Source organism: Misgurnus anguillicaudatus, chromosome 17 (assembly GCF_027580225.2).
Source record: "Misgurnus anguillicaudatus chromosome 17, ASM2758022v2, whole genome shotgun sequence".
Lineage (NCBI taxonomy): Eukaryota > Metazoa > Chordata > Actinopteri > Cypriniformes > Cobitidae > Misgurnus > Misgurnus anguillicaudatus.
The window spans coordinates 15,149,731-15,165,900 of record NC_073353.2 but is presented as its reverse complement, the minus strand read 5'-3'; the positions used below and the strand labels follow the sequence as shown (position 1 = coordinate 15,165,900).

Here is a 16,170-nt window from a genome sequence, read left to right as displayed (position 1 = left end):
TATAACTAGTTTTAACAAACATGCCTTACTAAAAACATTACCTGTGTGCATTTTGAGGTAAAACAAAGGACACTGATGTATTTTAAGATATGTCAGTGCAAGTTGTTTTCAGTTTGGAGAGCTCTTAAAAGTGTTCAAGTCTAGGACTAGTCTAATCCCTGTCCGGGAAACCGCCCCAAAGTGTTGAGAATATTAATATTATTCAGATATAAAGATGCAAAGAGGTGCAGTGACAACCGATTCACCAGAAAAAGGAAACTTTTTAGGTGGTACAGTCAACAGCGCCATCTACCAAGAGTATGATATATGTGACAGTCATGCTTACATTAGTGTTTTGGGTGTTGGACAGAAAAGTCACCCTGGCAAAGGGGTCCGAGAGGCCCGTGTTGTCTGCAGCGATCAGACCACGGGCCTGATACATATGAGCCCTCATCTGAAACCTGTGGTGCTCTGCAAACCAACAACCAATAAGATCAAATAGATTAGAGATAGATTAATTTTTTGTTATTTTTATAAAATACATGTTTTTTCTTTTAAAAAAAGGCATCTTGCAAAATACAATACATTTTTGCAACAATTCATTTTAATTTCTATTGCACTTTTTTCTAACGACATACTATCCAGTCTTGCCTGTATAAAGTATATTCTCAGGTGGAGGAGCACTTTTGTCTTCTGATGAAACCCCTTCCAGCTCATAGCCTGATGGGAGATTTTCCAGCATTCTGTATGACTCTTGAGTAGTTCCTAGCCAAAGGTACACATCCAGTTTAGCCTGGACTGTCCACCCTGGTCCACGCTTTCCCGGAGGCTTAAATACACAATACATTTTCATGCATCTGTAATGAATTTTGATGTATTTGACTGAAAGGACAGCCAACAACAGTCCATTTAAAAAGCCCTTTGGGATACATCTACTCTATCTTCAAACTTTGAAAAAGCGAGACACACCTTGAGAAACAGTGTCTTGATTTTCCCACAGTCTTTGCCTTTTTGTTCTGGACTTTTCGAGAAGATCAGGTGACGAGCAGGGATTCTGGCGTATGCCAAACGCTTGTTATTACTGACCATACTCACAAACACATCCGGTAAAGTGTGTTGAGGCTGAGACAGGCATGAGATAGAAAGGAACGTAAAGTGTAAAGATGAAGGTTTTGCTTGATACAAGTGTATGTCATCCCCTTGTTGAAATGATGAAAACACCATGACCCTTCACATCAACTTTTTGCTGCCTTTAAGTGCACCTGGTTGGGCAATTGTTATTTTTCAAGTATACACAAACTATACTGTATGGGTGTTTAAGGATGTGCATATAAAATAACAAAAAACAGAAACCTCTTCCACCAGGAATCTCAATTTCTTTTTGATTTTCAGGACTTCCTGCATCATCTGTTTGACAGTCAAAGGTCTTCTCTTAGGCTCAAGTATTCCTACTGATACTTCAATCATTTGCTCCTGGAGAGAAGAAAAAAACAATTATACATAACTGAGAATAATCTGCCACCATAATGTGTCCTGCTACCTCTAGCAGTCATTCTTTATTAAATGCATAGGTGAATACATGCAAAAAGTATGGCTTATCAAAACTTGCTTATCAGATGAACGACCCACCAGTTTATCTTTGCACAGTTTGAGTCTCTTTTTGTCCAGTAAGGTCAAGTTGTCACCCTTCACCTTTTTTTCAGCAAAGGCGATAAACTCCCTTTAAATAAAAAAGCATACAATTACATTCAAACCAGCATGACCATAATCTGAATGCCAGTTTTTAACTTTATTAATGAGAATCTAACCAAAATCTAACTGGAAGTAGTAGGTCATCCGGGTGCTTCTTGCATACTGTTTTTTGAATACTATGTATTCGGACACTACTTGCCTCGGCTACTGCTTTTCGCCTACTATATAGTATGAAAGTAGGCGGTTTTGGACGTAGCACGTGTAAGTTTTGATCAGACTCTGAATCTGATCTCTTACAAAAGTTATTCACAAAAATGGAATTATCTCTGCTTTCAGCTGAAAAATTGAAAGGTGATAAGAGAACAAATAAAGGTAGGAGGAAACTTTTTTTGTTGTTTGTTTGTTTGAAAGTGGAGGGTCTGTTCTTTCTTTTGATATATTTTATGTTTATTTAACCCTTGTATTGTGTTCGATTTTTGTGACGATTTTGATGGAGCAGGTCAAATTGACCCGCATTGGATTCAATGCAATTCCTTCAATAACACATTATGAAAAACAAGAAGGAATTAGGTATAAGCAAAACCATTTTAGTATCAGTCTTTGCACATTACAAACACTTAAAATTACAAAGTATTATTTAAAAAAATGCATTTAACCACAATTTTTAACATGTTTGTTTTAACAAATGTTGCACAAAAACTGTTGCAACATTTAAGATTTTAAATTTTAATTCAACATGTTTTTTTTAACATGCCTATGTTTAAGACGTCCTAAACGAACAATTTAAAATTGCTGTGAAATGAAATGAAGCTTTTCTTTTTCTAAATAGGCTCATCTTTTGTTCTTGAGGATCATTGTACGAATTCAAAAAAAAAAATCACAATTTACATGATGTGCACACATCAAGCATGTGCTTTCTGACTTCTTGCATTTTACACAAATGGTGCTTATTTTGTTGTCATGTTTTATGGGGCACAGCTGGCATCACCTGTATTCACCTCTGGATTTTCTGTGGGTCTGAATTCATCAGCTTTACATAGTATTTCATATACATTGAAAATAGAAATGATAGTTCACATTTACTTTTCTGTGTCTCAGGAAGTCTTTATCAGTACTAAAAAAAAGTGAGGAAAAGCTCACTTTTACCTTTCCAGGGTAGTAAAACACCAAAAAAAAAATGCAATAAATGTATTTAATTTGTGTCTATATTGTTGCCTTGGAACAAAGAAATATGGGTCAAATTGACCCGCGAACATCAAAATCGTACCAAAAATCATTATTTGTGCTAAAAAAAAAACACTTCAAAACACATCAGTGTATCCTAACTTTGCATGCATGTTAATGGCCCTAAATGAGAAAAAGTGACAAAATTTCTGGAAGAAAACTTAAACTTAAGTAGTATTTCATATAAATTGTAAATAGAAATCATAGCTCACTTTTACCATCTGTGTCTGTAAAAGTCTTTTTCAGTACTCAAAATAGTGAGGAGAAGCATTTTTACTCCCATTTCAGGATAGTAAAACACCAACATAACAACAAACACTAAAAATATATATTTAATTTAGGTCTATACAATTGCATTGGAGCAAAACAAAATCCGCGTAAAATTGACACGCGTACCCCACACTAGTTACATAATTATTTTGATACACTTCAAAACATATCAGCGTTTCTTAACTTTGCATGCATGTTTATGGCCATAAATGAGAAAAAGTCACAAAATTTCAAGAATAAAATCACAGGTTAACTGGTTTATCCGACATTAAAAATCAAAACAGGTCAAATTGACCCGGAACATAATATGAGGGTTAAAGAAGAACATTTTCCTGGAAGGCATTAAACTAAAACCGGGTGGCAACTTTTCTAAAAAAACGCTGATGGGGAAAGAGTTAACGTTAAGGATGCTTCCAAGCATATTTGATCATCACTTCAACAGTTGCACGATATAAATGTTAATGTATAAATTAGATAAATGTTGATTTAAGAAAATAAACACCACAGTCTTGAATTATATTTTCATTGTGTCTTTGCTGCGTCTGTGTTAGTTGGGAACTGCGCTCTGTTGCCGCCACACTTGATTCTGAGGAACTACTTTGTTTGGCGGAAGAGTAATATTTGTACTATTATAATTACAACGTATTTGTGTTTTATTTTATGAAATCCTGCTATGCATATGAAGTAGCCGTTTTATAAAAGCAATAAGCCCCACGAAGCAGTGGTGTTACAGTGCATTTTACACCAGCAAAGGGGGTTTTATAATGTCCCTTAGCTGTTTTAAAATGCACTGGTAACCCACTGCTTCTTGGGGCTTATTGCTTTATTACATGATGCTCTGGAATGCTTGATTCTGATTGGTTTCGATTCGATTTGTTATTTCAAGATCAGTGGTTCTCAAACTTTATCAGCTTGAGGCCCCCCCTTGTGTATGGTGCATTCCTTCGCGGCCCCCCAAAGACAATGTAGAAAAAAATTGTTTTAAAACGTAACATTTTTATTAGACAAAACATATTAAAGTATACAAAGTAGTGCTTTTGGTTAGTAGCCTTATTTTTTAGGTTTAATTACAGAATTCATGATAAATTCATGTATTTTATAAAATGTCATAAAACTGAGATGTTAGTTTCAACCCCCTGAAACTAACATCTCATCCAGGTACTGCGACTGGGGCAAATAAACACTTTCAAATAAATGTAATATAAGTAAGGGTTATTGTATAGGCATCCTGTCCAGTTGTTATCGCAGAAATAAGCCCTGGTTTTGTATCACACTGAAGGGGCTTATTTCACGACCAACTATTATCATGCTTATTATACAGTTATTTACATTATAAGTTAGTTAATGAACATTAAATATTGATTTGAAATATTTTATTTGCTCATTTTTAACAAATGCATACCTTCCACGAGAGAAACCTGTTTACTTTAGGTTTTAAGATAATATTTGGTTTAATCACTTGTAAATATAACGTCATATATGTTATTAAAATACATATTTATATTAAAGTTTTATGTAATATTAAACTTTACCTTTCAAAATGATTTGCACCATTCAGGTTACCGTGTTATTCGTTTTCAGGGGTTATTATCTTTCAAACCTGCAAATATCGTGACTGGCAAATCAGAATCAAGCATTCCAATGAGCCGTGTAATAAATGTCCATAGTAAACACAATATGTGAGATTATACACATTATCAAACAAAAAATTTTTCTTTGGTTAAAATCACAAGGAATCACATAAATATTTCAGGCACATTGTCAGGAATTATTTTGGAATAATTACATATATTTGATAATAGTAACAATTTTTTTTGTTATTGTTCTGCTTTCAGTTAAATACACTGTCAGAAAAAATAGTCCTTAGCTGTCACTTGGGTGGTACCCTTTTAAAAAGTACATAAGTACAGAGTACCTCAGAGGTACATAAATGGTATATATTAGAACCTTTGTAAAGGGTACTTTGAAAGTGGATCACTTTTTATTTCCTCTGAAGAGTCACTCTCTTTTTCAGCGTAAGCCTACCTGGCGTCTTTGCAGAATTCTCGAAGAACATGTTTCATGAGAGGCTCCGCTTTGGGATCCAACATTTTATCCAGTTCCTTTACTTTGTCAACTCCCTCATCCTGCATTTGAACAAACATTGAATGATAAATAAATAACCACACTAATAACAGATCAGATGTTTGTGTAATACACTAACAATGTGCTGAAAGCTCACATACAAACATCAGTGCAATAGCGTCCAGCATGTTGGAGTGATGAAGTCGGTAAGCACGATCCTCCCAGTTAGAATAAATATACACACAAGGCTTTTGTTTTGAGATTGGCAGGTACATGTAGTTTCTGCACAGACAAGATTATACGTCCAATTTTAATCAAGATCAAAGTATTTTTAATGATTAAATGAAAATATAAATGTAACTATTGGTTACGCACTTTTGTGGCTCTCCAATCTGAGGCTTCTCAGGGGTCGTAGTAGATTTGCACGGTACTGTAGCTGTAGTGTCTAGTAGAGGGGTGGTCACCGCCACATCTTCACCACTGACCGCTGGCTTTTTCTTTGCAGGAGGTAAAATACCATCTATAAGGTTTCCAAAGTTGCCTGAAATAAAAAGTACAGATTTAAAAGGGTGATATAGCATATATTATTTTATGAATGGTTTCCACTTTTATGTTTATGTTGGTAAATGTTTGTGGCAAGAACAGCCATATTTTTGATTATGGTTTCATTGATATCAGTTTTAATGTCCTTTGCTGCTGCTCCACTTTGTGTTAAATGTGTAGTATTGTGCGGTACTGTGTTAAAAGTACAGTATGTCCTGTAAGTATCCTCTCATATTTACCTATAGAGAACTCAAAGCTGAAAGGTTTATCTCCAAGACGTCTGTCAATCATGGAAGCCTCAAACACAGAGCCAAAGAGCAGGAAATTTTCCATGTCTATATCACCCGCCTACATGTAAGGACAACTTAAAGTTAGTTAGCAGGTTTGACAGCTTTATTTAAAATTTCAGCTTCTTATAACTTTAAACCCACCATAAAGGTGCCAAAGAATGCAATGATACAATATGTTAAATTCTCTGATATCTACATGATCCAGAAATGGTTTTATATGTCAATTTACAATCCTAGGATTTGTCACCAGAATTAAATAGTCTGTTATTACCTTATTTGGAAGGGTCATGAATATTAATGTTAAGCTCTAGGTGTTTCACAGCAAGGCTTATGTACGTAGCTCACATTAAGAAAAAAACAGATATTATGGGCTCTATCACACACGTGGCGCAATGCGCGACACAAATGTCTTTGCTATTTTTAACCCGGTGCATTGATCATTTTCACGTTTGGCATCACGTTGTTTAAATAGCAAATGGGTGATTCTCACGAAATCCAGTGTCCATTCTCACGAAATCCGTGTCCATTCTCACAAAACTTGAAGCCAATTTTTTTGCACATATAAGATTAAGGTCTGAACTTACTTTAACCATTATTTTTAAAGGATTAAAAACATATTTCCTATAAAATTATTTAAAAATGTTTAGATTATCATTATAAAAAATTAGGTTCTCATTACCGCAACATGATATTACATTAAATATATGCATTTACAAACTTGTGTTTCGGTAATGAGAACTAAAAAGTTGTCTATGTACTATGACAAACAAAATTTCAATTTTTATCTGGAGAGAAAAAAAGAACTGCTTACCTGGTAGCCATCTTGAGTGTCACAGTCAATTATGTCCCTTCCAACAATTGTTTTTTTTTAATGTTAGTTCCTTGAGGGTTTAAACAATGATTGAAAATTGTTGCGGAGGATGAGAAAATTTTTCTTGGACACATTTATATTCCTTATTATTGTCTCTACATTTACCAATGATCACCAAATACCACATGTTTCTTTACTGTAAATGTTTATACTATAACATGCACTGAAGCTTTTTATTTTTTTGATTTTTTAATTATAAATATTTCCATGTAAAAGAACACAAATCCAGTCATCGACACGTTGCGGCAATGAAAATTTTCCCCTTAAATGTGGAATTTTCTGTGTGATGTCATTTTAAATCATGTGCAAAATAGTACATGAAGAGATGTTTGTAATTGTATGCTTCTTATTTTGATACTCTTACTTTGCATTTACTTTTTTTATCAAAATATTTCATGACACCTCACAAGTCTAATTTCAGGAGAATCACCCAAATGCATTTGCTGCATTGAAAACAAGGTGTGTTCAGGCGCATTGTTGGTGCGTTGCTATTTGAGGCAACTTAAATAGACTACGCCATTGACCAACAAAAACCTGCTCTAAAGTCGATGGCGCAATATTGTTTTTGTTATTTAATGAGCGCGTTAGTAATATGTGCCTATAAACAAGACGACGACGCACGTTTACTTATCACATGCGCAGCAGCACATAAACGTTTCAAAATATGAAAAATCAAAGGAAATGTAAAAGATTATTATTGAGATACAAATGAGGATCGATTATGAGACGTTAATAGGCGTAAAAAGCTGCTTCACCTGTAGCCTGGTAAGTAATTAAATGTTTTGCTTTAAACAAATGCAAATATTGTGTTTATTTTTTTATATATATATTTTTAAATGCTACCCCACAGATTTCTTGTATATGATGACTTTGTACCTGTGGATATGGTGAGATGAAAAATGTTTTTAAGTAATGCTTTTCACGGCACTGTCCGAGTGCTGAAATGTTTCCGATCTCCACATGTTTGTAAATTCTTTATCTCCTGTTTGTTTCAAATAAAGAATTTTTAGAGTACAAACCTTTTCTTCCATATTTGTACATTTTTTTAGATAACACAGATCATGTAGGCTATCCATTCATTTACAGCAATTAAAAGGCTAATTTTACTTCCATAACTGAAAGAAAACGGTTTGAATACAAATGAAAACAACATATTTTTAACATCAATCTTATACTGGTGGTCTTCTTCCTCCACTTAGTTTTCCAGTTTACAAATTCCACCAATCTAAATAGGAAATTGGCATTGCACCAGGCAACACAACTGGCTTTTAAAGGGGATGAGAGCTGAGAATCTCATTGGTTTATTGTACGTTACGCCCAAAACACGTTTTACATTCTATGGCACCTTTATATTACCTTTATATACCTGCATTTTATGTAATTCCAGATGGCTAAAATGCTTTTTTTTCTGTGTTTATGTGTTTATTCTGCTTGATGCCTCCAACAACCCAGAACTCTACCTTCTCTAGAGGCTCCACTGGTATCACCTCCGGTCCTCTGGCCTTGCTCTTATCCTCCTCACCTCCTGGTCCTGCTGTGGTTTTGGGATCTTTAGTCTTTGCTTTGCTTCCCTTCATCCTGGAGGACAGGGATTTATCTGGACCACCAGCTCCAGATAAGATCTCCACCATCAGCTCTATGTAAATCCTGCCTCTGTATGACACACCCTCCCCGATACCCTCATTCAACTGGCTGTCATCTGCCAGTGTGGAACTGCGCAGTGAGCCATAGATGTTGATCCATGCTGGTCCAAATGTAGGCAGGAAACCTTGGAAAGAGAAATGAATGATAAATTTGTCCCCGGTTTTACAGACAACTTTACGTCGTAATAAGTTGCTTGCACAAATGACCTATTTGGAGGACAGTCTCCAAAAAACCTTCAGTCAAAGGTTCCTAAAAAAGAACCATTTCTTTTATGTACAAAATGAGTGCTATTAATTTAGAAAAAAAAAAGGTACACAATTTTAAGTTTACAAAATACATTAACCAATGTTAACACATGAAATGACAAACCATTGTCTCCATCTTCATCATTTGAGATTGTGTGCAGATCAATGTAATGAGTCCCGATGGCCACATCATTCATGCTTCCTTCATCCAGGACCCGAACCTTCAGTCTTTGGCACAATGGAGGAAACTTCTCTGTAAAAACTACCTGCTCGTTCCACACTGGATCTGCTGAACTCTTTTGAGTAGACGTCCTGCCCTTTCATTCAGTAAAGAAGAAAAATGAGTTTCACTAACAGCATATTTTATCAATATCAGTTTATAAAATTCAATTGCTCTGCATTTGCTTTGTAGGTTTAAAAAAAACTATGGATTTTGAGCTTACAACTTGACCGAAGAAGGACACCTCAACGTATGGGTCTATGAGGGCTGTGTTATCTCCAACAAAAGCTTTTGTCACATTAGCCATAATACTTGAGTTTTGTCTGGGAAGACCTTCTGCTCGGTACACTATCACAGAAAATTTAGCCCATGGGCGCTCTGGGTTTAAGCCTTCAGGAAGCAGGAGGTTCCTAAAAGTGGACAGAAGAAATTTTAGCATAGTCATAATGTGTCTATTATTTTTTGGCGTACTCAGCAGGATGAATCTTGTTGATCTATCACTATCTTAGTCCAGCATTTCGTACGGGTCCTGAAGAACTGGTTAGTGGTAATTTAATGTTAAGCTACAGTAGCTGTTGAACTAGCCATTAAATTAGTGGGACTATAACCAGCTGTGATGACCTTTACAGCAGATGGACCAATTAAATAATGTCAAAACAATATGCATTTATATTTTATTTATTAATCTATACAGTATTCTTAAACCCAGCTTTACTATCCCATAGAAAAAACTGAGATCTTACTTTTGTATGTCTTCTTCAGTATCACTGAACTTCTGGGAAGGTGGAACAACATCTCCCTTTCCCGCAATGGTAATGTCACACTTCACGTAACCTTTCACCCCTGTGTGGATGTCAGCCGGGTCTATTAGCGACGCCCACTTGTTGATAAACTGATGGCCTAGCACAGCAAATACGTGATTAATGTGCAGGAATCATGCAAATCTCCGAAGTGATTCGCAAACTTTAGGTACACCATAAGTATTATCCTTTGTTGAAGGAGGGATAATAAGCAATTGCGCAAACAATGATGTGTTTACCAGGTTGGGCGTAAACCATTCCAACGTCAATCTTGAATGTTCCCACACAGTAGCCCTTCATGATCTTTGAGTGCATCACCTTTGGAAGATGTTCACATGTTTGTTAATGTGATCTAATAGTTGTTCACTATTTTTATTTACATGCATACTTACCGATAGTTTGATGACTTTGTCAAAAAAGACGCTTTGGTAGCAAAAGAAGTCAAACACAAAAAACTGTTGAAGAGTGAGAAGACCACAGTTATGATATATTCTTAATGTCATTGTTTATAAGGTAGTTAGTAAAAGTTTTTTTCACCTCATTGTAAAAAGGGGAATTGGTTCCTTCTTTGACAGAGGTTTGTTTTTTCTCATCTCCAATTTCAATCACAACGCCCGGGTCTATATTATCCCCAACCAGCTGTCTAGCTTCTGTTATATTGATGGAGATCTTAGAAAGATACAAAAGTTTAATTTCTCCAACGCCAATCATGAAAAATCTCAGCACCAGATTTAAAGGAGCAGTATGTAGTTTTTGACTGCACTAAATGAAAATTAAAATATATTTGCAGATATTTATGAAACATGTTACAGTAAGTTTACGTATCTATGAACAATGCTGTGCAGTAATTTTTTTTAATGCGCCTTCTGTGTCAGAATGTCTGATTTTGTTTGGGTCTATATGATCCACCCACGACCAATTTACCCAATAGTGTATTTCGACAGCTCGGTTGCCTATTGTCACGTTGGCTTAAATGAGAACGCAATGACCCATTTATGCAACCTCAGGTGGAGGCAACCAAAGATATGTATAAAGATGTCTCGCCCGCGCTGCTGGCCAATAGACTTTATGCCCAGCTGCACCACCTCCCGAACTCCAGCCAGCTCCTTGTTTCCTGTCTGCTATTATTGGACAAACGGATTAATCCAGGTGTGCCTGACCTCAGTACTAGTCACAACAACAATAATCAGACACACCTGGATTAATCAGTTTGTCCAATAATGGCAGACAGGAAACAAGAAGCTGGCTAAAGTTCAGGAAGTAGTGCAGCTGGGCATAAAACCTATTGAGTGGAACGTCCGCATTTGGCGGCCATCTTAACACAGGGCCCTAGCTCACTCATAGCATTGAGTTTAATGGTGCAGGTACTTTTAAATTACCATAACTTGATAATTTTTTTTAGCGATTTTCAAATGGTTTGGTTTGTTATAAACATCTAAGATGTACCTATGACACTGCATACTTATACAAAAAAAATTTAATGAAACATGTTAAAGCATCCATAATTATAGCCACGTTAATAACGTTTGTAAGAAAACAAACCGTTTGAAAATTTGTAGAAAATTGAGCAAGTTATGGTAATTTAAAAGTACCTGCACCATTAAATTCAATACTACGAATGAGCGAGATCCCCGTGGTAAGATGGCTGCCAGGTGATGACGTTAGAGACTCCGCCGTAATACATCTAGCCTTTATACATATCTATGGATGCAACCTCCAAAATGAGCCCCAGATTGAGTTATAAAAATCCACAAGAGCAGGTTCATAATTTGCAGACAACAAAATACTTTTTGTTTTTACATTACAAATGTAAAAATTAGATAAACTTGTGCTTTCCATCGTAAGTTGCGCTCTTGTACAGTATGTGTCTGGCAACCCAAGAGTCGGGCAGGGAAAAAAATGTCTCCAGTATTTTAAATGTAGACTGCAGTAAATTCAACCGCTAAAAGTCAATGTTACATACAGCTCCTTTAACAAAGTTTGAGATTTAAAGTACAGATTTAAAAAGTTTTCAAGTCAAACCCAGAAATGAAAGATTTCTACCTGAAACTGTTGTTGTTTGGTATCACTTTCCAATATCTTGGCCACAGTTTTAGACCTTAAATGTGTAATGGAAAATAATTAAGATATTGTTGTGGATAAATTAAAAGAAGAGTTTTACTGTGTAATAAGAGAAAAACAACAACCTTTTAGTATTAGGGTTTGGTCGAAAGGAAAACTCTTCTGAAATGGCTGCTGCTGTAACATCTTCAGGTTGTTGCGCTTCTAACACTTTAGTGTTGTCTGGTTTGATTTTAATTTCAGGCTCTTAAGTGAAGAGATTAAATAAATCAGTAAACCTTTAATTATAAATCCTGGCTAGTGTTCGGACTGAATTGGATGTATTAATCATCTGTGTCAACAAAACCAGCCAGTTAATCCTCATAGAAAGCTGTACATTTTTACTTACATAACCTCATGTTTGCTTTCACACTCTTACCTAAAACACCTTTGTTTGAGATCACAACACTCTTGTTACCTCTCCTTTTCTTCTTCACTTTCATCCCAAACCCTCTTTTGCTGCAAAAAAACAACAACATTTGAATACACTGTACACATCTACACTGTAAATCATTTCTTGTTGCACTAGTAAGGCTAAAAAATTGAATTAGCTTAAGTTATTTAAAATATTTTTATAATTTATAGCAACACCTCACTAGGCAAGAAAGTTAAAAATGTATTTTACTTATAAGTGAATTAAACTTAAGAGCATCAGGGAATTTGTACAAGGCTACTCATCACATATGTAACACTGAAAAAAATGATTCATTGAATTTAATCAATTTTTTAAGGTAAGTGGTTGCAATCTATTTATCTAAGCTACATTTAAACAAAAAATATTAGTAAAGTAAAATAAAATATGAAACTTTGTTTAAATGTAGCTTAAATACACTGTAAAAAAATTCTGTAGAAACTACAGTATAACTGGGTATTACTGGCAACTAGCTACCAGTAACTTACTGTAGATTTATGTTATTTACTGGCAACAGTTTGTTCAAAGTTAAATGAACATTAAACATTTTCAGTTTTTATCTTCTACAGTACGTTACTGGCAACCAGCTGCATAATTACAGCAAATTTTTTAATTTGATTGCAACCACTTACCTTAAAAAATGTGATTAAATTCAATGAATAATTTTTTTTTCAGTGAAGTTAAAAATGTGTTTAATCTAAAAAAGGGTCTCATATGGTGAAGGCTTATTTCAAAACTTGGTAACACTTTACAATAGGGTTGTATTAGTAAACATTAGTAGATGCATTAAGTGACATGAACATACAATGAACAACATAAGCTTATAAGCTTTGTTAACGTTAGTTAAGGTCAATACAGTTATTCATTTGAGTTCATGGTGCATTAATTAATGTTAATAGTTATAAAAAGGCTTGATTTTATAAATGTATAAGTATATGCAGAAATTAACATGAACTAAGATTAATAATTGTTAACAAATACAACCTTATTGTAAAGTGTTACCCCAAACTGTTAAATGAAAATTATTTCTGTGTTATTTTATAATGATAAACACACAGGCTTCTGTCACAGATAACAATGATGACCTGAAGAGAAAAAAAGGAATTGAAAACCTATAATCGCCAGAATCATAAATCCCAGATTTGTTAGTTGATGTGCTACATGTTAATAAATTTCAGTGGTCAGTAAATAAGGCATGTGTCATTTATTTAATAATCCATGACGATTAATTATAAAAAACTTAAGGTAATGAAGGTATCAGCTTTGTTAAGTAATTTATTTTACTTCTTTCACATCTTTTATTTTTAAATGACTAAAACGTATTAAATATTAAGGCCTTGTTTTTAAATATCTGGGTAAGAAATCAATAATTTGTTACAGGTTCCAGCCCTGCAATGTGCAATATAAGCATTCAACACTATAGCAACACACAGTAGCATCTGCTAAATTTAATCTAATATTATTTTGTATATGCATTATTTGCAATTTGCACAATTGTAAGGTGGATGCAAAGCCAGCAAAAGAACTTACCCATGAGATGGAAAGCTGTTTTTGTCTTTATCCTTGTCCATATCTTCAGAAGAAATTTATTCAAGACAATTTCCCTCAAGTGTTTTAAAATCCAGCTCAGGATCCTTCAGCAGTCAATTTTTTTTACTAGGAAAAGACAATATAGGACCCGCAGTTCACCTGGTGATGTTGTAAATTAATATTGCCCATTACATCCAAGCAGACATCCAAGTTTACTTCCTTGTTTGACTTTCTGTTGCTGAACGATTACATTACAAACAAGGGTGGATTTTCAAAAGCCATATACAGCATTTAACATTTCAGAATCGACTAATAGTTTTACACTACAGTGACAAACTTTAAATTATCAAACTTTTATCCTGTATTTAACATACTGTATATAACTCCAACTAATAGTTGGAAACATGCATATATTTTTTGTTATTTTAAGTATAAAGCTGTAAAATATTGACATGTGGGAAGTACATATACCGCAACCTGGTCTGTCACAAAGAGAAACAAATGCATACGTTCAAATGAAGCAAACAAAAACATAAAGCACATTCACTTTCAGAGGTATACTGTATCTTCAGTCATAAAAACGTACAGCTTTCTGATCACTTCTGATAATGACAGCAGTGCTGACCTAAAACAAATAGCATTGTGACAAACTATTTAAAAGTGCAAAAAATACTGTTAAAACTATTGAGGTTGTAAACAGAGCTTGTAAACGTTTAGGTATTTCTTTGGCACACACTGTTTGCTGAAGTATAAAAGCAGGATGTACAAGGATACACTCCTCTGGTAAATATGTTCACCACAACAACTCAAATATTGAAGTCTATATTTGCCATCACCAGGCTGGGATCAAATATTTTTTTTAAAGAAAATAAATAAACTTCCTACCGTCTAAAGGAAAACTCATGTAGTAGCCTACTTATCTGAGCATTTGATCTGTAAAAAACACAGAGGATTGCTACAGAAATTATTCAATAAATGTATAGTGTGATTCCTATACTAGAAAAAATGAATACACACAATAATACATTTTTGTTCATAAGCACTAATAGTTGCCTTAAAATGTGACCCTGCCTGTAGAAACCCAGCTATGTCATTTAATTTTTTTTTTAATCTTACATATTGTAATTCTGAACAACATTCTGTAAAATATAACCCTGATATCTTTCAAATTGACTGAGTAAGATTGAAATAATAGTAAAATTAAAGACTGAAATCAAACTGAGGCTAGAATTTTATTTTGAGACCTAGTTTTAACAGGCAGAGTAACAAATATAGTTTTATTTACATACCTTTTGTTGTTGCAGGCCAAAATTGAACAGTTGCGGTAACAGAGATGAAATATTACCTAAAGTCAACTATCTTTAAATGACACATATTAACCTTTACAAAATCAACATCTTTAAGAGCTGAAGAACAACTGACTGTGTAAAAATGCATATATTTGATGCTATGACAAAACTTAGTATATTCTAAACTTTTATGACTTAAGAATAAGATCCAAACTTCCTGGCTCTCACTGTGAAAAAAAAATGCAGCACAAAGTTAAAAGGCGTTCAATTCAACCTACTATTTTTAGTTTTGTGTTAAAAAAAGTTGACATAACAATTTTTTTAAACTTAAAGTGACATAAAAATGTGTGTTGATTTGACAAAAATGCTGCAATTTTCTTTACAGTGTAGTTGTTTATTCAAAGTCTTCGAAGTATTAATAAAAGTCCACTGTGTAGATTTTTAGCTGCATCAAGCGGTGAGATTGTGAATTGCAACCAACTACTCAGTCAACAGCTCGCACATCCCTTTCAAAACTAGCCTGATCTCACAAAATACGTGAAATAGTAACGCATTATTTTGCTCAGTTTTGTGTGGCATTGTCACGTATTCCCACCATTTTATGTGCCCATGCCACGCATTTTTTCCGTGTCAGTTTCATGTATTGGTTACTGAACAGTTTTTCCTATTTTCTTACAATTGTCGGTTATGTTTGGGGTTAGAACAACTTTCTGTTACATAAAATGTCATCCTTACCCAAACCCAACTCTAACCCTAACGTCAGGCGACAATGGTTTTAAAAGCATATGATAAAATAGTATACACCAATACTTAAAGTGACATTCTAACCCAAACAGCAAATCTAACCCGTTTTCATTCGTAGCAAATTACATTTACATTTATGCATTTGGCAGATGCTTTTATACAAGGTGTATACATTTTTATCCATATCATTCCACAGATGTGGAACAGAGCCAGAGAAGGTACGCAATAGTGATTTTTTACCTTTTTGAGATGG

The 16,170-nt window shown here is 34.4% G+C and overlaps 1 protein-coding gene across 1 annotated transcript in view; it reads right to left on the bottom strand.

Annotated features, from left to right (window-relative positions):
- fer1l6 (fer-1 like family member 6) overlaps positions 1 to 15,366 on the bottom strand; it is a 32,520-nt gene extending 17,154 nt beyond the window's left edge. Inside the window, exons 1-20 of the mRNA XM_055216036.2 lie at positions 13,885 to 15,366; positions 12,322 to 12,401; positions 12,029 to 12,149; positions 11,886 to 11,940; positions 10,380 to 10,511; positions 10,235 to 10,297; positions 10,082 to 10,160; positions 9,786 to 9,942; positions 9,266 to 9,452; positions 8,947 to 9,139; positions 8,394 to 8,701; positions 6,012 to 6,120; positions 5,605 to 5,770; positions 5,391 to 5,511; positions 5,191 to 5,291; positions 1,609 to 1,699; positions 1,333 to 1,452; positions 949 to 1,101; positions 631 to 808; positions 326 to 450 (exon numbers count right to left, since the gene is read on the bottom strand). Of these exons, the coding sequence (XP_055072011.2) occupies positions 326 to 450; positions 631 to 808; positions 949 to 1,101; positions 1,333 to 1,452; positions 1,609 to 1,699; positions 5,191 to 5,291; positions 5,391 to 5,511; positions 5,605 to 5,770; positions 6,012 to 6,120; positions 8,394 to 8,701; positions 8,947 to 9,139; positions 9,266 to 9,452; positions 9,786 to 9,942; positions 10,082 to 10,160; positions 10,235 to 10,297; positions 10,380 to 10,511; positions 11,886 to 11,940; positions 12,029 to 12,149; positions 12,322 to 12,401; positions 13,885 to 13,925 (2,580 nt within the window). The 5' untranslated portion in view covers positions 13,926 to 15,366. The remainder of the gene's footprint in view (positions 1 to 325; positions 451 to 630; positions 809 to 948; positions 1,102 to 1,332; positions 1,453 to 1,608; positions 1,700 to 5,190; positions 5,292 to 5,390; positions 5,512 to 5,604; positions 5,771 to 6,011; positions 6,121 to 8,393; positions 8,702 to 8,946; positions 9,140 to 9,265; positions 9,453 to 9,785; positions 9,943 to 10,081; positions 10,161 to 10,234; positions 10,298 to 10,379; positions 10,512 to 11,885; positions 11,941 to 12,028; positions 12,150 to 12,321; positions 12,402 to 13,884) is intronic.
- Positions 15,367 to 16,170: the final 804 nt, after the last annotated feature.